This window comes from Aptenodytes patagonicus, chromosome 3 (assembly GCF_965638725.1).
Source record: "Aptenodytes patagonicus chromosome 3, bAptPat1.pri.cur, whole genome shotgun sequence".
Taxonomy (NCBI): domain Eukaryota; kingdom Metazoa; phylum Chordata; class Aves; order Sphenisciformes; family Spheniscidae; genus Aptenodytes; species Aptenodytes patagonicus.
Window position 1 is genome coordinate 120,208,642 of NC_134951.1, and position 25,410 is coordinate 120,234,051.

General features: G+C 42.0%; 1 protein-coding gene across 5 annotated transcripts in view; it reads right to left on the reverse strand.

Moving 5' to 3' along the window:
* WDPCP (WD repeat containing planar cell polarity effector) overlaps nucleotides 1-25,410 on the reverse strand; it is a 160,030-nt gene that overhangs the window by 8,347 nt on the left and 126,273 nt on the right. For all 5 annotated transcript variants that reach the window (XM_076334985.1, XM_076334986.1, XM_076334988.1 and 2 more), the window contains one exon: nucleotides 8,524-8,659. In XM_076334985.1, coding sequence (XP_076191100.1) covers nucleotides 8,524-8,659 — 136 coding nt within the window. The remainder of the gene's footprint in view (nucleotides 1-8,523; nucleotides 8,660-25,410) is intronic.

The following is a 25,410-nucleotide window of genomic DNA, read 5'->3' on the forward strand; positions in this document are numbered from 1 at the left end:
CAGGCTGGGGATGTGCAACACACGCAGCAGGCACCTGGCACTGCAGCAGCCCTGCACGGAGGCGGTTGGGCGGATGCCGGGAGAGGAGGATGTCAGACCCAAAGGGCAGATTTTTGCGGTTAAACCCTGTCCCCGCACCACCCCTATCACTGAAATCCAAGTCATGAAGGAGCTGCAGGGAGGAAAATGTCAGCTATGTGTTACGGAAAATGCGGATGGATTTTTTTTTCTTTTTTTTGGTTTTGCTAGTCTCAGTTTCTTCACTCATCATTAATCTCTGTTTACGTAGGTGTGTGAAAAGGCAATCCATTCCCAAGGCAGTGGAACTGGAAATTTAGAGGTTATCTTGTGCTATCTCGGCTTGCTGACTTGCCGCTCATCCTGCCATCCGCAAAGTGCCAAGTGCCCGGCAAAGTCCAAGAGGGTGCTGCCTTTGGCAAGAATGAGTCGAAGAGAGAAAATAAAATAAATCTCTCAAGCCAGGCCAACTGGGATCCCCTTTGGGGGAATTCTCCTCATTTGGGTGGATTTTCCCCCTCCGTGGACGTAGTCATGTTTGACTCAAGTAGTGTTATACTTGAGGGTGGCTTTCAGCTATGACAGCAGTGTAGTTGTGAGAATGAAAATGTGAATGCTTTTGTGCGGCACCCAATTTATTAACTGCCACAGTGTGAAATCTCGCTTGGCTTTGATAATACAAATAATACATTCCAGGCATAAAAAGCCCTTTATTACTGACAAGAACGTAAATAATTAAAGAAAAAGCTCAGATTTTCCCTGCGCCTTTGTCTTCACACTACCAGTTGGGAGATAGCTACGCAAGCAGCTGGGCATCTGTAAAGTAACTAAAGGCAACTCTCCTCATCAGCTTTCCCGAGACATTTTTAAGCTGCAGTAATGCAACTCTCCCATCACGCTAAGCTTTATTGGTTTAGCAAAAGAAACTAAGAAACTTCATTGGAGACCAGATTATGCTGGTTGCAAAAATGGAGGGATTCTTCTGCTCTTCAACCCCATTATCTCCTCCATAGTGTCTTGATCAGCTTTCTTACACACAGCCTCGGATTCTGCCGAGATCTGCAAATTGCTTTTTTGGCTGCCAAATTGCCATAACCCTTCTATTTTTATGTTTTAAAAGAGCTTAAATCCCTCCATCCTCTTTGGACATGTCTTTAAAATTGACCAGTACTGGGAGGATTTCATGTATATCCGAAGGCTTAGAAGAAGATGTTACTTCTACTGAGCTTCTAGTTTTACAGTCAACAGACATGAAAAGCCCAGCGGGGATAAAAGGAACTTAACCAGTTCTGTCTAATACATATAAATCTACCTAAGAGCTCAAGGCACTGGAAGTACTCAATGCGCTACATTTATCTGAGTCTAAGATACAGAAATGGGTCTTCAGCCCACATGCCACATGTCCCATTTTGATGCCAAGTTAATATGAATTAAGAGACTGAGATGAATAAACAAGGTCAGTCTGGGCTGGGCCAAGTTGAATCAATGTAAAATAATTGTCAGTATTTTCTGTCAGCAAGACTGGTTTATCTTGGCTCGGGATTCTCGGCGCTATAGATTATAAAATGTTTTCAGTGGAACAGTTGGCAGACATTTTATTGATTTTTCTTTGTTTTGTGAATGCTGGAAAAATTTCCATTAAGTATACACGCTGCTCATGTGATGAAGCCAAATTGCTTTTTCAAACTTTTCTTTCTTCAAGTGAGCTAACGCGATAATACGTTAGCAATCTAATTTAATCAAGAGGACCTTTGTCTGGAATCAAGAGGCCATAGAGCGCACCTTGATGCATCTTGAGTACTTATGGGCTAATAAGAGTTAATTTTGTATTTTCAAGGTGCTGTACACAAGTTGACTAATTAATTTGCCCAACACCCCTTTGAAGCTGGTAACGTATTATCTCAGTTTTACAGATGTAGAAATTGAGAGTGCACAGAGCCATGTATATTTGCCCGCTGTCGCGTTCTCAATGCACGTGAAGCTCCTGTTGCCTTCACTGGGGCTGAGCAACAGCAAAGAATGAGAACGGAGGCTGCAGCAACTGCGCAGGATTAGCACTGCTGAGCTGCTGGATCCCACCTCCGTGATGAATTTCCTACACCACATCGCCACATCCCTGCAGCACGCCCTGTAATAGAGTTACTTTGGAACTGAAAATTGCTAGGACAGATAGAGCAGCTTGTAGGATTACGCATGGACCTGTGGCAGACTGTATTTCTCAGCCTATATTCCTGTTATTTTAAGACCAGGTTTGCTTCCTGGTTAAAGAGAACTTTTGAAAAAGATAATTGACGGTGGATGAACAAACAGAAGTGCCGTAACAGTGATGAATGCTTATTTTGTTTAATTGCATGAAACAATGGAGTAAGAGTAAGAAATCTGTTTAATTTTTTTTTTTTACATGACACGCAAAAGGGATGCAGTGGGATAACTCTAATTCTCTCTCTCTTTACCCTGCTTTAATAGCCAACATATACAGATATGAGAGACTGTCATGCAGTTTTCTCTTAACGCTTTCTGAGGTTTGATCAGTGATGCTACAGATTCAAAATATACGAACATGCTTCTGAGCTTAAATAAAAACCTTGTAGAGCAGTAGAAATATGTGTATTTTGAAGTATATAAGCAACAGGAAAGTTTTATGATAAAAATCACTGTGATGATATATACTTTTGCCTTCTATCCTAATCACTTGTATTAAAATAAGAGATATCCTAATTAAAATAGGAGTAGTTCTGGTTTGGGGGATGGGGCAAGGAGGATGGATAATAAGCTAAAAAAAACCCCAACCCAGCTTCACACACATCCTGACACTACCAACAAATGCAAGATATTCAAATCCACTTGCATTATGGTAAGGAAACAGAATGACACACTGATGGGGAGGAAACCCACATCGCAGTTACCAATGCCAATGGCAGAGGAGTGAGAGCAGCCATAGCTCTGTGCTGACTCTTATGTGCCGGACTCTGGCACGGTCGCAGGCACTTACTAGTTGATTCATCCAGAAATAAGCTGTTCCACAGGGAGTCAATCAGTTCCCTTAATGCATTGCCGAGAGGATCGGTACATTACCTTGGTCCTCTGAACAACAGCGTCCATACCTTCTGAAAATATTTTCCTTTTTTACAGGCAGCAAAAGGGTTATGCTGATTAAAACGTTTCCATAAATAGGTAACAAGAATGAGAGAGAGGACAAGAATTGCTAGGCTATAACATATCTGACACTTGGAGAGAGAGAATGGCAATAGTCAATGGCAAACATAAGCCAGAGATGAGAGCTTTGTCTTGTAAAATTGTTCACTGGAACTGTCCCATTCATGGTAGAGTGAATGACACCATGCAGCAAATAAAATGCCTCTATATCTGGAGTGTTGTCCTGAAATCTTTATAGCTCATAAATTACTCTGTGTGTGTGTGTGCACAGTTCAGAAAGTTGACTGCAGTTCTCCACTGACAGCAACACTTTATAAAATGTCACAGAGTTAAGCCAATTTTCTCTCTCTGTAAAACATACTTTAGTCTCAAACTAAGTTCTCTGCTTTCTGACTGTTAAGGCAAGAAGAGAAACCAGATTTTGCCTAGAATAAGTTCTCAGCGAAATAAGCCCTATTTTATGAATTATCATTTTCGTTCCAGCATTTTCTATCCCTTTTCTGTCCCTGTCTCCATCCCAGGCTATGGCTTTCCTTGTTAGGCAGAGCAGCAAAGGAGATAATGATGTGAAGAGTTAATTGAAGTGATTTGTTAATCATGCAGCCTGAAAACTGGGCTTCTGTTACACATATGCAGATGTTAGGCTCCCTGAAGGGCATCAGTAACAAGGTTTATTAAGTAAGTTAAACAGAAACGTCTTCTGCTAGTCTTCACAGGGCCCTTGCCAAGGGCTTCTGGCTAGGTGTAAATCATGAGATACATCTCAGCTGTCCCAAAACAAAGGTTCTGTCAAAGCTGAAATACAGGAAAGAAAGAAGCCCAGGTATGTGCTGGAGTTGAGCTTCCAGAAACTTGGGTGAGATATAGATTTGGGACAGTATCTGGGTCTGACAGGGGTAGTAGTGTTAGAAATGCAGTATGTAGGTCAATTGATTTCATGGGTTTGGTGTGACTAGCTGGTACAAAGATGTAAAGCCAAGGCAGACAACATTAAGACTCTGGGAAAGAAGAAAGAGCAGCCGTCGAGTACTCTTGCTGAACACCTGCAAAGTCCCGTTGGGGTGCCTTACAGAGATTAGGGGAACCACTGCTACCCCAAAGATAGCAGAGCCTGGGAGTACTGTCACGTACACTTGCATTCACGCAGGCCAAGTGCACGAGTGGTGCTACTGGCATTGTGTGACTTGCAATTTACTTGTACAGATAAGGTTGTGGGGTTTTTATTGCAAGACTAATGACACTGAACACTGAGGCTCGACTTGCAATGAACAGATTGATTTTAGGTTGGAAGGGAGGTCTGGAGGTCATCCGGCCCAGTCCTCTTCTCAAAGCAGATTCAACTGTTAAGTTAGATCCAACTTCAAGGTTGCTTCAGCTCAGTTCTGTCACCCAGCGGGCATTTGTGATGGATAACAGCAGAAATGAACCATTTGCACTGGCAAATGTCCGGAAGGTCAGAAAGAGAGCAGCAGTACGTTCCCTCATGTTAAACTTTGAGTTTAACAGCTGAAGAGTCCAGATCTGAGCTGACTCTTGTCACATCACCAGAAAGGATGGTATTTGCTGTAGGAAGTCACGGTACGCCAACATGCAGGGGAATGAAGCAAACAAAAGCTATAGACTAACCTTGCTCACCAGACTACAAATCAAGTCCTCAGAGACAATATCTCTTGGATTTAAATGATGCTGAGGAGGTAAATCAACAAGTTGCCTACAGTAATACATATAAAGCGCGGCTGAAGTGACTTGGCCAAGACAGGATTGTGCATGGGGTTAGGGAACAGAGAAGAATAGTAGTAAATCTATTACAAAAATGGAATTTTCTTCTTTTGTTTTTCTTGAGGGGAAAGACTTCAGAAGTAAATAGGAAATGATTCAGGATGTACATTTATCTCACTGGTGAGCAGAATACATAAACACCGAAGACTATCGTTAAACAGCATGAGAAATGGAGAAAGTCAATAATGAAACAAAAAATGACCAAGCTAACGAACAATGAAGGGCCTTTACAGGAGGGAGAATGTGTCCTGATTATTGATTTTGAAACTGCAGGTAGTGGTTGGAGGCTGGGGAGAAGTGGACAGTGGAAATGTCAGATATGAATTTGTGATGTGGGAAATCGGTTAGAATAATAATGTTGCTATGCACTTGATGCTCAACTGCAAGCTCAACAGCTGTGATTTTATAAACTTCACTGCGTTTTAGTAAGGTGGTGGTGTCGCCATTTTTCGAGTGAATTCACTGAGGCAGCAGAAAGCAAATACGATTTAATTTTGGGTTCACATGTTGGATCAATTTAAAGAAATTTCCTCAAGTGCTGTGTAACCATCTACCCATTATAAACTATGTCCTCTGCCAATGTCTCAGATTAGGCAGCCAGATCTCTAGTATGGAACAGAACAGAACAGAACAGAATAGACTATTTCAGTTGGAAGGAACCTACAATGATCATCTAGTCGAGCTGCCTGACCAATTCAGGGCTGACCAAAAGTTAAAGCCTGTTGTTAAGGGCATTGTCCAAATGCCTCTTAAACACTGACAGGCTTGGGGCATCAACCACCTCTCTAGGAAGCCTGTTCCAGTGTTTGACCACTCTCTCAGTAAAGAAATGCTTCCTGATGTTCAGCCTAAACCTCCCCTGGCGCAGCTTTAAACCATTCCCACACATCCTATCACTGGATACCAGGGAGAAGAGATCAGCACCTCCCTCTCCACTTCCCCTCCTCAGGAAGCTGTAGAGAGCAATGAGGTTGCCCCTCGGTCTCCTTTTCTCCCAACTAGACAAACCCAGAGTCCTTAGCCGCACCTCATAGGACATGCCCTCCAGCCCTTTCACCAGCTTTGTTACCCTCCTCTGGACGCATTCAAGGACCTTCACATCCTTCTTAAATTGTGGGGCCCAGAACTGCACACAGCACTCAAGGTGAGGCTGCACCAACGCTGAATACAGCGGGGTAATCACCTCTTTTGACTGGCTGGTTATGCTGTGTTTGATGCACCCCAGGATGCGGTTTGCCCTCTTGGCTGCCAGGGCACGCTGCTGACTCATATTGAGCCTGCTGTCGACCAGCACTCCCAGATCCCTTTCTGCAGGGCTGTTCTCCAGCCACTCCTCTCCCAGTTTATACTTGTGCCCGGTGTGACTCCGTCCTAGGTGCAGAATCCAGCATTTCGACTTGTTAAATTTCATCCCATTAATCATAGCCCAATGCTCCGATCTTGGCCAGAAAGATGAAACATTGCCATGACTGCAAACTGAGAATGTCCCTATTTATGTAGGCTCCTAACACTCAAAACCTTTCTTTCTCTATACAAATTTCTTCAGATGAAGAAGTCTGATGCAGACTTGGCAGCAGATGTATTATAGAAAACAAACTCTGTGAAACTGGAGGCAAAACACAAGCCACAGTTACGTGCTTGCAACCGTCTGTGGATTTTTTTAAGCACAGAGAAGAGGTTGTTGGATTCACCTGTGCCTCAGCAGGTGACCTTCCCAGCCAGTTGGCATTGTCACAGGGCGTGCCTTTAAAACTCAAATTTATGTTGGCACGCTTCAAGTGGTTGCGACCAGCCAGGAGAGCTGTGAGTTTTCTTTCACAGCTCTGCAAGAGGCAACCAAAAACTCTGGGCTCTCCTGGGGGAGGTCAGCTGCAAGCACCGGGTGTCAGCAGGCGAAGGAGCTGGTCGCGTGGGTGGGGAGCTTGCTTTATAATCACCAACCTGGCAAGAGGCAAACAAAAGCCTCAGGAAATCCCAGCAGTTTATGCAGCTCCAGCGATTGCAAGGAGCCGCTCGTGAGGCTCAGCAACTTTTGGTGACCCACCTGGCCAGGCGCAGGTGAATGTGGTCAAGTTGGGGAGCCCGGGAGTAGGAGTAAAGTTGAACTTTGCAATCTTTCTCCCAAGACGCCTGATGAAGGCAGACACGGGACTGCCAGAGATGTGTGAGTCATAGCAACCTCTGAAAGGGAAAAGGTGAGCTGAAGGGAGGATAGCATGTTTATGCTTTGGGATCAGAGGCATGTTGGGATTAGTCTCTGCTCTAGTGCTCTGTTAAAGGAGCTCCTTTTATTGGAACACTTGGAAAGTCCTCTGTAGTCAATACAGTCTCCAGCATGATCTTACTGTCTTTATTATTTGCCTATATCAATACAGTGCTATCTCCATCCCAAAAGTTAAGACAGAACAATTGTGCACTATATTTTTAAAAGCAGGTCCCATCCCCAAATCTGTTAGATATCTCTGAAAGCTTTAGACAGTGTTCTGTATCCTAAAAGTTGTAGGCTATGTATAAAATAAAAATTTCACTAGTGGTGTGCAGCTGGTATGATGGACATTATATCTAATACTGCAAAAGCTCAATCTCTTCATGTGAGGAAAGACAGAAAACTAGGTAATATACAGATTTCCTGAAGGAGAAAGAAATGTTTCTTGCCCACATGAAGAGTGTTCAGCACAGTTACATACAAATGGTTAGGATGATTTGTCAATGTGGAAGTTCAATGTTGTACTCACATTAGGTTTACTAAAAATGTTCCTACATACAGTTGGCATAGAAAATAAAAATATGTGCATCTATATGCTCACTGAGAACAAATAATTGATTCTTTTCTATCAAGAATACATGAAGAAAAATAAGATAAATAAATACTTTTTAAACCTTTGCAGAAGAGCTGTTTCATTCTAATTTCCCATCCGTTGCAAGGTGGTGTGCTGGTTCACTAGCAACAAAAGCATTGAAAAAAAAAAACCCCAGTCGTCAGACCTGTTGTTTCTCTCATAATAGGTAACTTTCAGGTTTTAATCAACTTTGGAAGAAGGGCACTCTCGAAAGATCATCCCAGGGATTTTGATCACTGGCTAGCGATGAGCTTACAGAAATCTGTAAAGATCATGTCAGGTTTTTAAAAGTTCTGTTTACCACCTGTAACTATTAATTTGCTGCATTTCCATTGCTGTATTTCTCTTCTGCACATTCATCAAGGAAGGCTGCATTTGCCCAAATGGTTTAATTTGAAAATGGTTGTGCTAGTGCATGTTAAATGCTCGCAAACTGTCTATGTTTCTGGAGATAGCTTTGTGTCGATGCCATGTCCTTCTGGCTTCTAAGTTTTCCTTAGTTCCTGCTTAGTGTCTTAATGTTTTATTGTGTTTACAGTCATGATGCAGATGACAACTGAGGTTGCCAGGAAAGTTCAGAATATCAAACAGACATTTCAAAAGTATTTTAGTTAATTTTTCCCCCCTCCCTTCCATTTTCTGTTATGGAAATACAGGATTTTCCTTGGCCTTACGAAACATCTTTGATAGACACACAAGTTGCCCGTGTGCCCTTTCCTGTGCCGCTCACCTGCGGGACCCGCTCTGCGCTGGTGGTCTGATGGCTGGACTGGGAGCAGGCAGGTCGTGGTCTCCTCCATGCTCTGAAGATCGGTCAATGAAAGCTTCGTGAGATGGGTCTTCTTCGTCTGACTGCCCCAGAAGTTCTGTTAAGATGAATCAATATATGATATCAGGCTTACTTAATTTAAAAGTACCAATCAAGTTGCCAACTGTTTGCCTTAGATGTCAATAAGGACAAGGGTGTCCTGTCTTGTAATGGATCAAATTAAATGGAAAACTATACACTTATACAGCTTTTACCCTTGACTTTTCCCCTTGAAAAGGAGGCCAAGGAGCTAATGACCAGCAACAATAACACGTCCAAGAGTTTTTGGAAGGGAGGGAGCGAGTGTGTGTTGGCTTTAGTTACCAAGGAGGAAATGCCTTCTCTACATTGTCAACTACAGAAGGTCTACCTGGCTGCCAAAGGCTGCTGCATGTGAGTATTTCACTGTTGCCGTATGGATCAAAGTCTTCTCAATTGGACTGTTCCCCCACAAGGGTATGTGTTAACTCCTTCCTTTAAAAATAAAGACTTTCCTTAGCTTTGTTTCAAAATATTTTGGTTCACAATCAAGACCTGAAGTCTTCAAGTAGGTGAAGGAAGGGCCTCCAATTCCCAAGTTCCAGTCTGAGCCCTTTGGGGAAGGAAACTGTTTGAAAATACCTGAACCACTTAAAAATATAGAGGAGGACTTGCGTATTCTAGGTGTGAGACTTAAAATAAATAAAAATAATCAAACCCCAGGCTAGCAGAGTCTGGATTAAGGAAAAAAATTCTGTTACAGATACAGACTTTAAAAGATTTTTCTCAAAATCATAAGACCCTTTTGTGTTTTCTCTTTTTTAATCCTGTTTTTCTCCCCTTGTTCTCTGCCTTCCCAGATCCTGTATAAGCTAATCTGCACGACACCCATGGCCACACCACGGGCAGCACGAAGAATATAATACTCTTGTGAGCATTGCCATACTGCTAGTTTACATTTTTGCTGGAGACCCAGAATGCTCACCGGCTTAGGAGGGCAAATCTACTTGTAAGCATTTCTGAATCTCCAAGTCCTAAAAAGCTAATGCCGGAAGATTGCTGCAGACTATTTCTACTTTTCATGCTACCTAAATATTATTAGCATCTGTGGTGCGAGAGAGGGTGAAGTGTGGCAACCAATTTGGTAACTGATATTCTCCGCCTGTGCTGCTGTTTCCCACACGTGGAGCAATGTGGGAAATCACTGAAAACAACCAACTTGGTCAGGGGCAACACACCTCCAAGCATACACACCACATTACAATAAATAAAAGAGCTGAACTGGCCCTGGTGCAATTTCTCCTCTATCTTGAATAAAAAATCCAAAGAGAAAAAAAGGAGGGGAGAAAAAGGTGTACAAGCAATGCTCTATGTCTAGGAAACTCAACTCAAGGGCAAGAAAAGTAGGTTTCTCTGGAGATCTCTTCTTGGAGCCTGTTGCAAAGTGAGTAGCCAAGAGAAGGAGGGGAGCAATACAGAGAATTTTAAAAAGCACAGGAGAAACTGCTTTTGATATGCATGAAGAACTCTGGGGAAGGGCTTAAACAAAATTCCTGTTTATGTGTGTGTAGGTAAAATCCACCACAGCTCTCGTGAGACAAACTTTTGACAGCCTCTGCTTGGGAACACAGCTCTCACTGCCACCCTTCCACCTGTGAACCGAGTCTTTTGTCCTGAAGAGCCTCCCTTTTCACTTGGCCTTAGCTTTTAAGGAGGGAAATGTTAAACGTTTTAGTTTTCTAACTGTCAAAGCTAAAATGTACAGTGTGAATCAAGCTGGTGTAATTAATCTTTTTTTAATCTTGTTTTCTTCTTCCACCTACTCAGTAATGTCTAAGGCCTACATAACTTACCCCCTTAAAGTTACCAATACACGATGTCCATGGCTTCTCCTTAGACATCACTCCTGAGGCTGACCTACCTCCAAGGAGCAGTGGCATTTCAGAATGTAAAACCCTGAGAGATGCTGAGAGAGGAGTGTGTATTGAGAAAGGAAACACAATAGGATTGGGTCAGCTTTGTCTCTTTCCATCATACTATTAATTTGCATTTTCTTGTACCTGCTGAGAACCAGATCTGAATAAATCACAACCCTCTTATGTCAATCACTTCAGTGTAACTCATGCACGTGCTCTGGGTGGGACCTAGCAGTTTTGTAACGTGGAGTGGCTACAATTTGGATGTGTCCAGTCCTCCTCGTGTGGCGTACTTCTAATATATGAATGCTACGAGCAATTATAACCATGGCCATTGACTTTGATATTTTGTGCTGTGGATGCAGCACAGCTACACCTTATTAAATAATGCTACTGGATCCGTAGGAACCTCATGGAAAACAGAGCAGTCTGTCATATGCAAGCACACTTGTAGCCAAAATTGGGGGATGAGGGGGTTTCTTACCCACGGGAGTGCAAATAGATTTCTTTGCACTTTCATATCTAAATTAAATATCTGAAACTGACCTCAAGTTACAAGGATTGAACCTATTCTAGTCTGGGTATACAGCTGTAGTGTTGCAGTAGAATGTTAGATAGGATCAGATGCCAGGAGTGGTTCAAAGCCACAAACCCATCAGATATGAGCTCTAGAGTAAAGAAATAAACATTTTTGTTGTGGGACATTGGACTGTGTTCCCTGTGAGAAGTGCTACAGCAGGGAAAACAAATGCACAAGGAACACTGTTTAAACAACACAGCCCTTCCCAAACCAGAGGCAACTTATCCCACATTTAATTAAAAAGGGAAGGATTTTGGCAACAATGCCATAGAGCTGGGAGAGGGTGGTGGTCCTTACATCTAGATGAGGGCTCTGACTAGGGTTTGGTGCTTAATAAAGACTTGACTTTGTGCTAGTGTTGGAGGTATCACAAGTTGCACCTAAGATTTCATATTCAGGTAATCTGGAATCTTCCTTTGGCTTATTGCACAATAAACTCTTGCTGCTTTTAATTCTAACCTAGCATTTGCTTACATGTTAGGATCTGGGGATTTGAATCTGAATTTGAATTTTAAAAACTTGAGAGTTGGTATCGTGGCTAACATTTCATCATTAAAGTAATTTATCAGATGCAATAATATGAATTACATTGTGCTAAAAATCTTTATCTACAAAATCCCATTTGTCACGATCAATATTAGGATAATGTTGTACACACACAACCACACAATGCACATTCTGCATTTCCAAAATTTGCTGATAGCTGCTATTGCTACACTTAGCGCCTGTCTGAAATAGCCAAATACATGTCTTTACAAGTTCACTAAAAGTTTTCCTATGCTTTAATGAGCAGGATGCTCTCTGAGCACCGTATGCAGGTGATGAGATCTCATGCCTTCCCTGCTCATATATGTGTCATTATTTAACTGTATCTATTCTCTTTTGGATCTGTGTCTGCAAATCACAAGCTGTTTCCATTCTCCAGTATTCTCCACTGGACTTTCAGGGATAAAAATGCATTTTAAAACATGCAATCCCATGGTAAAATGAAAATCTTCTTTTAATATTGTTTGCAAAATTGACAGCTCTACTTAACAGAAGCCATTAAATTATTTACAAAGTAGCAGCTGCTCTTGTAAAAATATAGCCTTTTTTGGGCATGAAAAATAAACTAGTTGATAAGCGAGAGATAAGCCATTTGACTTCTTCTTTGTGTGCCCGGCATGGTATGCAGAGCCAATTCTGTACAATCTGATGTTTACAGAGCAATCGTAATGTACGACCTCCTTAGGCAACAGGGACACAAGAAGCCTTTAAAATGCTGAAGCAAGCATTTAATCAGAACTCTTCATGCTGATCTTTGAAAAATTCAATAAGTTCAAAAAATGTAACTCCTTCTAAAGATAAAATATCATTTTTTTGCTTCAGGAGTTGCAAATATATCCCAATGAACTCCCGGTGAACCACACAGACTTCAGACATACTGCTCTTCTTTTTAAAAAAAGAAGCAAATAGTAGAGTTTTTCTCAAAGAAACAAATCAAGGGTCTGAAGAAATGCAAATGGTTAAGCAAAGCGAGTGCTGTAAAACAGTATAGTTTAGTAATAACCCAAACAATCACACTTTTTTTTTAGGCATTTAATCAAATTCTTTTTTTTAGCTGAATTGCTATTTCCATGTGAATAACTTCATATCTCCTTTTATTATGCATTAACTTCTTTTTTATTTTAAATTTTTATTTTAATTTTTTATTTTGACCTGTTGAAATCAAGCTCTCATGCCTTTGTGAGGTTTGTTTTTTTTTTAAAGGCAAATAACTGCTGCAGGAGGCGTGAGATTGAGCATTATCAAGTTGCTCCACCTTAACTCTATCCCAGGTTTTCTCAAACTACATGAAGGTATTTCTAAAGCCACTGGGTAAAATTCTTGTGGTATCATAATTAGTGGGAACTTCTATTGCTGACTTGAGTGTGGTCAGCTCATTTTTCTGGCTACAATTGTTTTCCTAAAAACATCTTTCTAAATAAACAGATTCTAATAAAATTGTTAGTTTCAACAAATTCCTGCAGGGAAACCACACAGCTTTGTTTGTTATATAAAAATATAACTCTAAACTTCTCTGCTTCTTTTGGTCTAGTTTTCCATGGCTTCTTATTTTTAGATTATTTTTCTGTTATTTTGTTAATTCCCAGTGCTGATATGTTTTCATCTGACAAATATAAATTGTTGAAATACTGGTTTTATAGTACTTTTAAAACTCATTGAGAACAGCTGTTACTGCTGAGAGAGCTGGAAAAGGTAGGTACATTAAATCAGAATATCTCCCATTTGTGTTGTAATTTAACAATTTGATACCTGAGAAGATAAGGCACTTCAATCACTACTAAGTAGAAGCAACCCTTAATAGTAGCATAACATGTCATTATTTCACTAGTTGGGTATTAGGCGAATTAGCAGCAGCAAAACTGTTTCAGTGGGTGTGCCAGGAAATTTAAGAATTAAAATAAAAGTTATGTGATAAAACTAAAGAAGTAGTTAACATTTACAAACAACAACTCTTTTTTTTTGTAGCATAGACAGTTATATTTCACTTAGCAGTCTTCTGCAGCTTGCAGTGAAACCTGGCTTTAAAACTTTCTGCAAATGGAAATGCCAAGTCTTCACCAGCTCCGGCTGAGATTTCAATCTCTACTACTCATTTGCTCTGCTAGAATCATACACAAAATTAAGCTAACCACTATATAGGCTGAATAGTTCATTTTATATCTCCCTGGAGCCTAAGTAATCAGGTTCCTTAGGAACTACACTAGCAGTGCCAATATTATTTAATTTAAAAAAAAAAAGGTGTGTCTTACAGGGTGATCCAGATGTAGTAGTACCAAGCTGTGATGGGTCGCTAGCTGAAAGAGACTGAATAACCAAGGATTTGCCTCAATTCCAGGCCCTTTCACGTCAAAGGCTTGACTAGTGTCCCAGCAATAGAGATCTTGCACCTCTAGATTTTATCGGGTTTCCCGAACCATGTGAAGTTTGCCTTGTAATCCTGGCAGCGGGCAAGCGGCTCTCCTCTCAGCTGCCGATGCATGTTAACAAGCTGGAGTGCCAAGACACAAGATGAGCAACCTAATGCTGCTATTGCTCAGTAATTACAGCAGGCACAGGAGGGAGGACATTCCTGGTGACTAGGCATTTTCTTTGTTTGGTAAGTGGTACTTTAGACCAGGTGTTTATTTTTTCTTTTTTTTTTTTCATTTTAAGTGACTAGAAATACCTGTTCTAAAGGAAAGCTGGGCAGAAGCTGCTGGTGAGCAGAGACATTCCCATTGTTTGGGGTGAAGGCTGCAGCAGTGGAAATGCGGGTGCGTGCTCCAGAGCATCTCAGCGAAAGCATTCAGGGAAGACCTGATTATTCTTAAGTGATGCTCTAGAGACTCCACAGAAGCAAGCCCCAACCCACAACAGGCAAAGCAGGTGCTGCCGAACTTGTGTGTTCCTTCAGCTGCTCTTTGTGATGCCCGTGTACAGGGCACACCCTTTGCCCTGTACACACTTAACAAACTTAACACACTTCCAGCCCAAGGACTGAGCATGTCCGCTCTTGGCTTCCACCCTCCAGGCATCCAGAGCAGGGAGGTATGTCGGCCAGACCGGAGGCAAATAGGCTCAGGGGAGAAGAAAACCATTTCAAGGGGTTAATTGAAAGAGAAATACATCTGCAAACACAAGATGCAGAATGGAAGCCTGCAAATAAATGCTGCCAGCTGGAAGCTGGCCAAACTGATAAAGCAGAAAAGAAATTGAGGGTTAAATGTTTTGGATGCTGAAGGTTTGAAGTTCAAAGAGGAGCTCAAGGAAACTCCCAGCCACCAAGTCCATACAAAGAGGCTCTAGGCAAACACAAGATTTCTGCAGGACAGCCTTATCCCAAACAGAGTTTCCAAAAGAGAATGGTTCGGACGAATGGTTAAGGGATATCTTTTAGCACCTGGGAGCTCTTGTGCAAGGGAAGACAATGCCCACAGGTGAACTATGGCTAAGGGGCTTTCCACAGGGAAATGGATAAGAAGGGCATCTGCCCACATTGGGTTGGAAGAACAATGTGTAGCTGTGGATGTATTTTCACTGCTTGGTAGAAAGAGGCAGAAGGGAGCTGCTGCTCCAGGCTAGGAGGTGAGGGAAACGAGGGCAAGGCTGGAGATCACTCTGCCTTTCCTGGAGCACCAGCTCCTGTCCATGTCAGGAGGGGGGTACGGTACCTGATGGCAACCCAGTTTTCACCAGGTATATAAGGGCTGAGAGATTGCAACAGAGACTCCTGCCTAAATCCCAAGGAGAAAACACCATTAGAAGGATGTTTCCTTTTCCAAAGAAAATCTCTGTTTCGGGTCTGCATGGGCTACTGTTTTCTACACAGTGGAATGGGGGTAGGAAAGCCAGCTTTTTCCACTGGACCAGGCAGCTGTACTCAAAACAGAGGATGGGGCAACTGGTGATGTGTCTCTCCGATATAACACTCTCCATGCTAGGCCCTTCTGGTGGTTTTGTGACGAGGACCCTGCGCTTCCAGCACTGACCCTCCCCTAGAGGCTATACAACAAGACCACCTTGGTCTTCAGACAGCCTTTTTTTTAATCAGCTGAGGTCAGAGTCCTTTACAAATGAGGTCTGCATCGTTATCCCACACTACAGTGGGGTACAAGAGTGGCACAAGGACAGCAAGGCATGGCTGCGTAACACTAAGGCTCTTAGTGCAGGAATTGCATTTACAGATGTGAAAGGCTTAGTTGTAGTATCAACACTTTTTGAGCAGGTGCATAACTATGCCATAGAGCTGAAGCAAGGCTAGAGTTCAAGAGTTAACTAATTGTATCTCTCTCAAAAAGGAATTGCCTCAGACCAGTTAATTTGTCAAGATAACGAATTGCAGCAATTCTCCTCGTTTGGAGCTGGGCCACTAACACTGATCTGAACTGTATTTAAACTCTTGATGACAGAGACTGAAAAAGATATTGCAATACTGGAGGTACAGGTTCCTAAAGCAAAACTGCATGTACAGCTGGAGTTGAGAGGCAGCAAGGGCATGCGAGTACACATCCTGCATATCCCTTAGATATGAAGAAATTCCCTGGGGCACTGACTCTGGTGCCTGGGCAGGCAGAGTTCATCTTGAATCTCTGGGAGTGACTGAGGTCCAAAAAGGATAATATAGTACCCATCAAGTCTCAATTTCTGCAATATGAGATAACAGGAGCAGAATTTTTACCTCCCCCCTTCCAAAAAAGGAAACAGACCCCAAAAGTACTGATTTGAAGTTCTTGAAGGTTTTCTGGTAGCTGCAAGAAAAAAACCCTCCGTGGGCCTGATGCTGTGATTCCCATGGCACTGTATTCTCCCAAGCCCCAGGTTGCTACCATATTTTTCTTTTCTGTGCAGCAGTAGACATGAACAAGGTTGGAGGAGAGGAAAAGCAGAAGAAAGCTTCAGTAAAAATGCAGGCTTAGCCCAATGACTGTCCTCTATTTCTGCTGAAAGTGAAGTAGACAGCATCAGGTAAATTGAAATGACATATGTTCTTGTGCCAGACCTTATCCTCTGGCTGCCAGGCGTTCTTTCTCCCACAAGAGAAACATGGACCCGAATAAATCCTGTACATTGACTCAAGGGAAATGAAAAGAATTGGGAATGAGGAATACCGTCCCTGAAGGACGCTCCAGACATGCTTAAGTTGGGGAGCAGGACCAAGCTTCCGTGGGCTTCACTGGGGTGCTCCTCCAAAGAAGCCAGGACAAAGCCCCTGCTGCTACTGGCATCTCCTACAAGTGGAGTAGGACACATTCAAGTCTATTCCATTTGTGCTCCAGCAGTGCTTTTTGGTATTAGAAAAAGCAGGAATGTTTTCAGAAATTATTTCATGCTGTTAGGTTAAGTAGAAATAATGTCAGGTAAAGACAGAGAAGTATGAAAGACCTTTGACAAAGACAACCTGACTCTCATCTTGCATTGGCACACCCTCTCCGGGAAAAGGATGCACTGAAAACAAAATTGGTTGTTGATGCCTGTGCGAGTATGTCAGTGCCCTAAAAAGCATCAACATGAGAAATTAGCCAGACAGCTCGTTTCAGAATATTCCTGATGAGTGGTCTATTTAGGAATGAAATTACTTTCTTTCTCATGTTATTCAGAATAATCATTCTCTACCTGTAAGTCCACTTAATTCAGAAAAGCAAAATGGCATTTATTTTGGAATAAGTGCATCCACAGGCAGAGTTCTTTCAAAATAGCTAATCTGGTCACTGCCACATGGAAACAAGCCATTATAAATTGATGGAGATGGTAAAGAACTCATGAAGGTATGGCCCAGGACTTCTTACTCAATTTGCAAGCACTTACTTAGACCTATCTTCCTCAGGGCTAATACGGTGATCAACAGAGCCTACAGAGAGCCAGGTTCAATTTAAACAACATAGTCATACGTTTGAAAAAGAAATGAGCTTTTGAAAACTGTCTCTTCCTCTTGTCCCCTCAAGTTCCAAGTCTATCTTGCTTGAGTTTATCCTCACTTTTAAATACCACAGTCAAGTGGTAATCTAGGATTTAGTAGATCTCAGAAGTGTTGATTGCCCCTAAGGCTGGGTCTAAGGCTGGTAGGGGCTGGAGATGAAGTGCGTGCAGCCTCTTCTAGAACAAGTGATAAAGGGGAACTTTTTGTTGCTTGCAGCTAGTTTCTTGGCTTTGGCTGCAGTAGAAATGTCTTGCTGTGCGCAGATTGCAAAGAGAGGCTTAAATGTTACAGTAGAAAATTATAGAAAGAACAGATCTTTGCAGGATGGGTTATGTCATCTTGTGCAATATATAGGGTGCTTATCTGTTTTTCTTCCCAAGACTTTTCTGCTGCTGGCATGCTCCTGGGAAAGAAAGGGCCACCTCAGACTGGAAGTCTGGGCAGAGGTTGCTCTGACTGTTTGTGGTGGCTTAGTGCATGTGTCCACACAGCGTGGCAGCAGCAAGAGCTATGTGGGAGATGCAAAGTGACCTAGATCAGCACCCCTAATTCCTGCAGCTGTGCTAGTTGCTCCGTCCTGTGCAAGTGTGATGTGAACCAAATACCAGTCATGTTAGAGACTGACCTTGTTTTCTTGGAGAAACCTGTGTAAAAATGGATATAACAACACTCTTGACACTTACCTCACAGGATGTTGTGAAGCTTAATTAAATGTGCGCAAAAGCATTTTGAGATCCTTAGATGAAAGATGTTTTTATAAATGCAAATTATAATAATTACGGCTAGTAACCACCATCAACTACTGAAACAATTAATTCAGGTTGCCACAGGCCATCACAACAACGTGTGCAAAGAGGCATCAGCCATTTAATGACATATATGTTGCGTGAGAACTCAAAGCCTTAAAAATGCTGTAAACAAAGAGGAAAAAAACTAGACACTCGGGGCTTGTCCCTGCTGGGTACAGTTGGTGGAAGTTTCCTCTACTGCTTCCACCACCCCCGTGTTTGCATTGCGACTCGTCCCCAAGGAGAAGAGCCCACCTTAAGGATTGCATCAGTGGGATCATTTTAAGTCCCTATGATTTTTATATTTAACATTGCAAGGAAACTGAAAATGACTGCAAATAGCTTGGCTCACAAAAATAGGGAAATACATAAATATAACTCTGGTTTTTGTTAATTCTCTCTGTCACCCCCCAGCCCAGCCCACTTATAGAATCACAGAATAGTCTTTGGCTACAGGGTATTATCCAGCTGACTTTCCCAGGGCGAAAACAAAAGCTAAGCAATCAAGATGTGTCTGACCAAATACTTAAAGGCCCAGTGCACACATTTAGTTGACAACTGACTGAAATCTGAACCATTTTGCTCAGCCTTTCTTGTTGCTTCAAAACCGATTTGGGCTTAAATAGCTAAAACCTACAGGTGTTTAAATGCTCTCCCTTGTCAGCAGAACAGCCTCATCAGACATGGTCTGAGGATGCGGTCAGACTGGAAGAGATATCCAAAGACCCCACAGGTGAATCCCAAAGAGCAGGCTAGCCCACCTGTGCCCCTCAGGCTTATTTCATTGCTTGCCTTTAAAGAGGAAAATTCAGAAGAGTAGTAGTTACTAAGCATCCAACTTACCAAAGCAATTAGGCTAAATGCACCGCAGCTAGAAATTTAAGCAATGCACTGAATTTAATTTGAGAATTCATGGTCATAAGACTGAAATCTTTAACATTTAACCTAGCAGCAAATTAAATCAGCTTTCTGATCAAGTGAAAAATTCTATGCTATTGAAGTTTGAAAGTGTGAAGCACACACTTATTAAAAGGAGGTTTTTTTTCTTTTAATGAAGAAAAACTTGGGACCAGTTAGTTGCCTAATCCAAATAATGGGAAAATGGGAATACTATCCATAAATAAAGCCCAAATTACAAAACAGTATTGCTTTCTCGCCTCTGCCAGACTAATGTGCTCATAGTCAGTGGGTTTCATGGAAAAAAAATGTTACTCATGCTGGAAGGTTGCATAGACTAAAGTTACTCCGATATCAACGAGCTTAATACGCACAGAGTTTAACAGGAGCTAGCTTTCCATGTACCAAAATTGAAAATGCTTATATGCTTTTTTAAGTCCCTTTAAAAATACTGACTTTCTATAATACCTCTTGTGCTTTAAGAATTAGGATACTAAGTTGGGAATTTCTTGGATAATTTTTCATAAAATGAGGGCCAAGTTTTTATGGGGTCTGTGTGTGTGCGTGTATCTGCATAGAAAATTAGCAACACTGGTGCAATGTATAAAAAACATGCTACACAGTAGGTACCAACATGTTATTTTAAACCAACAAATTATACAACTTTATTGTGATGTATATATATGCAAGTTGTGTGTTTGCACACACATGCACATAAATATACACACACAAATATGCATACTGACATCCTGTTGCTAAGCTCTCTTAATGACACTTATACGGTGCTCTGCTCAATGTCTCTTGGTTAAATCCTACAATATGAGATAAAACTTGGATGCATTTTCTAAATGCACCTCAAGGCACTAGGACATAAAAGAAGTTGGGGTATTAGAGCACGTCTTGTTTTAACCATCTCCGGAGTACCCTGACTGACATTTTACAATTTACAAGAAAGGTGTGGCTAATAAAGCCACTGAAGCAGATATAAGGGCAGGTCCTCCCTGATAGGCATTTATGGCCTGTCACTCACCGGCTCCAGTGCTTTGCTGCACAGACTTGCTGATAACCACCAGCACGTTCTGTGGTTCAGGTGCCCAAAGGCCTTAAAAGCCAATGTGACCGTATCGGCATCTGAAAACCCCGACTGATGGGCTGACGCTTTCCTTTCCACCCTTTACCATTAGAAGAGACTAATTTAGAGGGAAAACATAAAGCTTTGGAAAGGGGACACACTACGCTTCGTACGCCCTTTCGAAGGGGAAATTCAATCCGTAGAAACAGCGGGCTTTTCATTTCCAGGCTGTTCCTTCCACTCCCTGGGAAGATCTTCACCTGACTGCTATCCCTCAATTACAGAGTGGCATGAATAGCAGAGTCGTTTTTTTTTAAAACCTCATGGAGGTAGGTTACACTATATGCTGCCTTCTGCAAACACAAATACTTTCTCCCTGCCTATTTAAATAAACTCCATCAGCAGGAGCAGTGGCTGCAGATGCCACTTGGGAAGCTCAGAGTCCCAGAGGGAGCTGTGGGCAGCTCCTGGTGTTGCTTGTGCTTCTAAAGGTAACGAGGAGAAAAGCCCATGGGAAGCAATGCAAAGCCCTGATGCCTGATTCCGGGAAAAAAAATCACCATGGCTTCTGCTGGAGTCCCCTCACCACCCCATTTCATTCCCTTTCTTGCTCCTCTTCTCATTGAAGTAGACAACAGGAGTTTGGAGATAAGATTCTGTTTCAGACAGATGCTCACCTTTTCAGAAAAAAACATATTTTTTTTTTAAGAGAAGGTAATTAACCTAAACTGCATTCTCTGATATCTGTTGAATACAGCATTGCTTGTCAGCCACTCCTTTCATCACTTACAGTACATTTTGCATCCATGGAAAGCAATTAATGTTCAATAGGGAAAGTTTGCCCTTACAAAGCATCTTTCCACATTCCTGCATTGCTGCAGCGATCTTTTTCTTTCCTTACATGCCACCACCAGTCCTTCTCACACAGATGTGCATCACCTGGAGAAGAGAAGGCTCCGGGGAGACCTTATAGCAGCCTTCCAGTACCCGAAGGGGGCCTACAAGAAAGCTGGAGAGGGACTTTTTACAAGGGCATGTAGTAATAGGACAAGGGATAATGGCTTTAAACTGAAAGAGGGTAGATTTAGATTAGATATAAGGAAGAAATTCTTCACTATGAGGGTGGTGAGGCACTGGAACAGGTTGCCCAGAGAAGTTGTGGATGCTCCATCCCTGGTAGTGTTCAAGGTCAGGCTGGATGGGGCTTTGAGCAACCTGATCTAGTGGAAGGTGTCCCTGACCATGGCAGGGCGATTGGAACTAGATGATCTTTAAGGTCCCTTCCAACCCAAACCATTCTATGATTCTATGATTTTATGTTTACTATCTACCTGGTTATTACTGTGTCCTTGTAGTCCTTCCTTACAGCCTGACTCTGCTCCCTCTGCCTCTTCTCTGACTTCGGGTGGAAACTCTTCCTTGCACTTCACGTTTTGGACTGGTTTAGGCTGCAGGTGGGAACTCAGCCCATTGCAGGGAGAAGGGATCAGTCAGAGGGAAACTGTCACCACAATCCTTTCTGATCTGTAAAGAGCGGCTTGAAGCAATACTCTCTCTACAAGAACAATGCTCAGTTTAAAGTAGGCTTACAGCTCTCTGCTGCTTTCAGGTCTATTTTACTAATGATTTTGCTCAAAATCAGCAAAATTACCTTTGGACTCACCTAAACTAACTCTGGGTGAGAATGCCATGCGAGCAGGTTGTACCTGGCCCTGGAGCCTCTACTTATACCTACCCTGGGGCCCCGATAGAGCAGGGGGTACAGCCAGCTATAATGGCCAGTGCTGGGGGTTTCTCGAACTGCTAGCCCAGCTGGCGTTTTCATCTGCTCCCTTTGTACCACAAACAAGAAGAAGATCCTGGTCAGAAACCACATGTAAAAATAAAGAGCTCTTCAATTTATGTTTCTAAAGTCAAAATAGATGTGTAGGATAGCATGAGCTTTCAAGCCCCCACCAGTACCAATATAAAGAAAGGTTTAATCACTGCTATTTAAAATAGTACAAAGCGAAAGAGAGTTAGGATGCAAGTAAACTAAAGTATAGGAGACAGCTTTCGAGGCAAGCTGAGTAGCATAAGGAGTGGAAGAACATCATCGTAGCAACTCTCAATATGAAAATGGTCAAGGATTACTTCACAATCGTGTATTAGCAGGTGGCTGGAGCCATTTAATCAGGCATCTTTTCTATTCCTAATGCCTATAATTATCTATTATAAAGACAAGGTCAAATTAGTACATGAGATTTTTCTTTCCCCACCCCCAACTTGAAGGGGGGCAGGGCTACCAAATTTTGGAAGTCTTTGCTCTCGTAAAGAGAACTGCAGCTATCCAACTTGGGGAATTGTAGCAGAGATGGTACTTGAGGATCCTTGCCTTGGCTAGGATTACTCTGGGCTGTGCAGTGCATGCTCAGGACTAACCACTCCTGTGTCATGCAGTTACTAGGAAACTGGAAGTAGCTAAAAGAAAAGCCAGCATGCTCAGATGCTTATCACAGCAGCATGGTGCTACTCAAGATTTAATCTATCAATATAAAAAAACCCCCACCAAATTTAAGCGATGGTCACAATCTCTTCCATCTCAAAGGATAAAAGAGGAAGGCAAAGCTGAATCCAAATGATCTTCTTGCACAACGGATTCCCTGATCCTGGTGAAGGCCAAGCTGATTTAGCCATTATGTTGACCTGATCTAAATCTGATTAAAGTTAATGGTGGAAACATTTCCAGTTCCAAACATATGGCAAAAAAATGCTATCCTACAAGTACTTGAGGTATTCTCAATACTAGAGGCAACTGGAGAATATTTTTAAAATTAATTTTCTTCTGAAAATACTTTTTTTCCCCAACCTGATTTTTATTTTAAAACTGTACTAACTTTCAAAACTCCCATGTAACCAAAAACTGTTTAGCTACCTTTGCCATCTCATTTTGAGAAGTGCCTGAAACTTTGTTTAAAAACAATTGCAAACTCCTTAATATATGTCATGTTTTTACTATTTCTTCATCATGCATACCACTGATACACCAAAATAAGGTAGTATTTCAGGCACAAAAAGATGCTAAAAACTAGTTTTTAAGTTTTTATATCCTATTCTTCTGAATGAGTGGAACTTTTAGTTGTTTTTCTAATACAGTATTTTAACCAACTTGTGCAGGACCCATCTATAAGCATCAACATCGGCAGGTATCAACTTACATGAGTAATTTAACATTTGCATATGGGCAAAGCAGTTTACCTCCTGCAGACTGCAAATCACTAATAGTATTGACTGTTTCTTTTGCCCCAAAATAGGGTGTCAGATCAGTGTGTGCAGAAGCTCTCATCCTGGTTTTGTAAATATTACACTTCTTTGACAACTGCAGCACCGGGAACCTGAGACACACTGAATGAAATGCAAACAAACAGACTTATCTGTTAGTAAATAACTTCAATTAGGTGATGGAAAAACCTGAAATAAAATGTTTCTTGCTTTCTTCAACCTTCTCCTCCCTCTCAGTTGCATATTGTATTTTCCCTGAGTCAAGAATGAGAAGTTTAGGATGGGGTGGCATTCCTGCACACCCTGGAATAGCCTTTGTGTATCATGGTTGTTGTCACACTGACACCTAATGGCAGATATGGACTAGAGTATTACGGCTGATTTCCCAGGGGTGTGTTTTTACCCTATGTTGTAAAAATTCCTTCAAATTATAGAAAATAAGTGAGCTTAGAAAATGGACTTCACCTGACTCTGTGGTTAACCTCTGGGAGGGCAGTGCTGGAATCGTGATACCAGTGGGGAGAAGCTGAGGGCGCAGTGCCGAATTAGCACGACAAGAGTGAGGGGCTGTGGCATGGGACTCGGATGCTGCCGAAAGGATGGGCAGCCTGTCATAGAGAGCTCACACAGTCCCCAAAGGAAAACAAAAGCACTGAAGGCTAAAGTGAGCTGGCCAAAGTCATCCAGTAGGTTGGTGATGGCTGGAAAGGTCTAATTTCATCCAGTCCCTGACCTGCTGTGTTGTTTCTGATCCTGACGAGTGGGCAGCAAAGCTCTCAAACACACAAGGGAGTAAGCTGGGAAAGTGTAGTTGATAATAATATATGAAAACAAGGCATTGACTAAAGCTCATGCTTCCTTCAGGAATTTTTGAGGAAATCAGGAATTTTTCCAGAATGTTTTACTGTTAAAATTCTGTTTATTACAGTGATCAGACTGGAGTGCTGTGGTCCTAATTCTTCCCTTACATACCTAAGAGGCAACAGCAGCGCAGTCAGTGGGACCATCTGGGCTTATGTTGCAGCAGACTATGCCCACACGGGCTCCGTATCTGCAGCTGTGAGCTAAACATCTCGCCATTTGGTGGCTAAAAGCAAGGGCCTAAGGTAAGCACTTTGTGGCTGTTTTTCTTTGGCCACAATGCATCCTATGTAGTAAAATAAATAATTAATTGTAGCCATATTCTTTCATCTGGTTAATAAAAGTTTGTATTATTTAGGCAGAGGTGTGGTGAAATTTAGCAATGAACTTCAAGTGATGATTCAGGAGAAGTTCAGACCAGGTGCCAAATCCTTCCTTCCATGGGTTACGTGGTGCAGTCAGAGGGTGAGCTCATGTAAGGCTCATGATGGTTCATGAGCAGCAACGCTTCCAGGTGACATAAGATCAAATCCTGGGGTTATTCTGCAAGGTCTCTGGGATGGTCTCAGAATCTGCTCTTCACCTGGTGCACTTCAGGTGTATTTGGATATCTCCAGGGGGGATTTTCAGCAGTAAGAACATTAGCAAAGGAAATGACTAAATTTAGCAGAGGTATATGAATAACAATAGTATGATGTAGCAGAAGGTAGGTTACATCAATGAAAAAATAAAAGCTAGCAGTTGTTATGAAACAGTGTTACATTTCTGAAAAAACTAGAAGTCACGCACAGGTTTTTAACGTAATTCTACAGGAAAGAATACTGTCTTCCATATTCCTTTATAATGAAAATTTTTAAACTATCAGTTAAGTGGTTAATCCATGGGATCTAATTTATGTGAGAACAATACCCTGACTTTTTACTGATCTTGTGGTATGCAAGGACTCAAAGCTGTGCTCAGAGCCATTACTGGTGAAGGACAGCAAGAAAGTCCTCGTAACTCCTGCCAGTGGT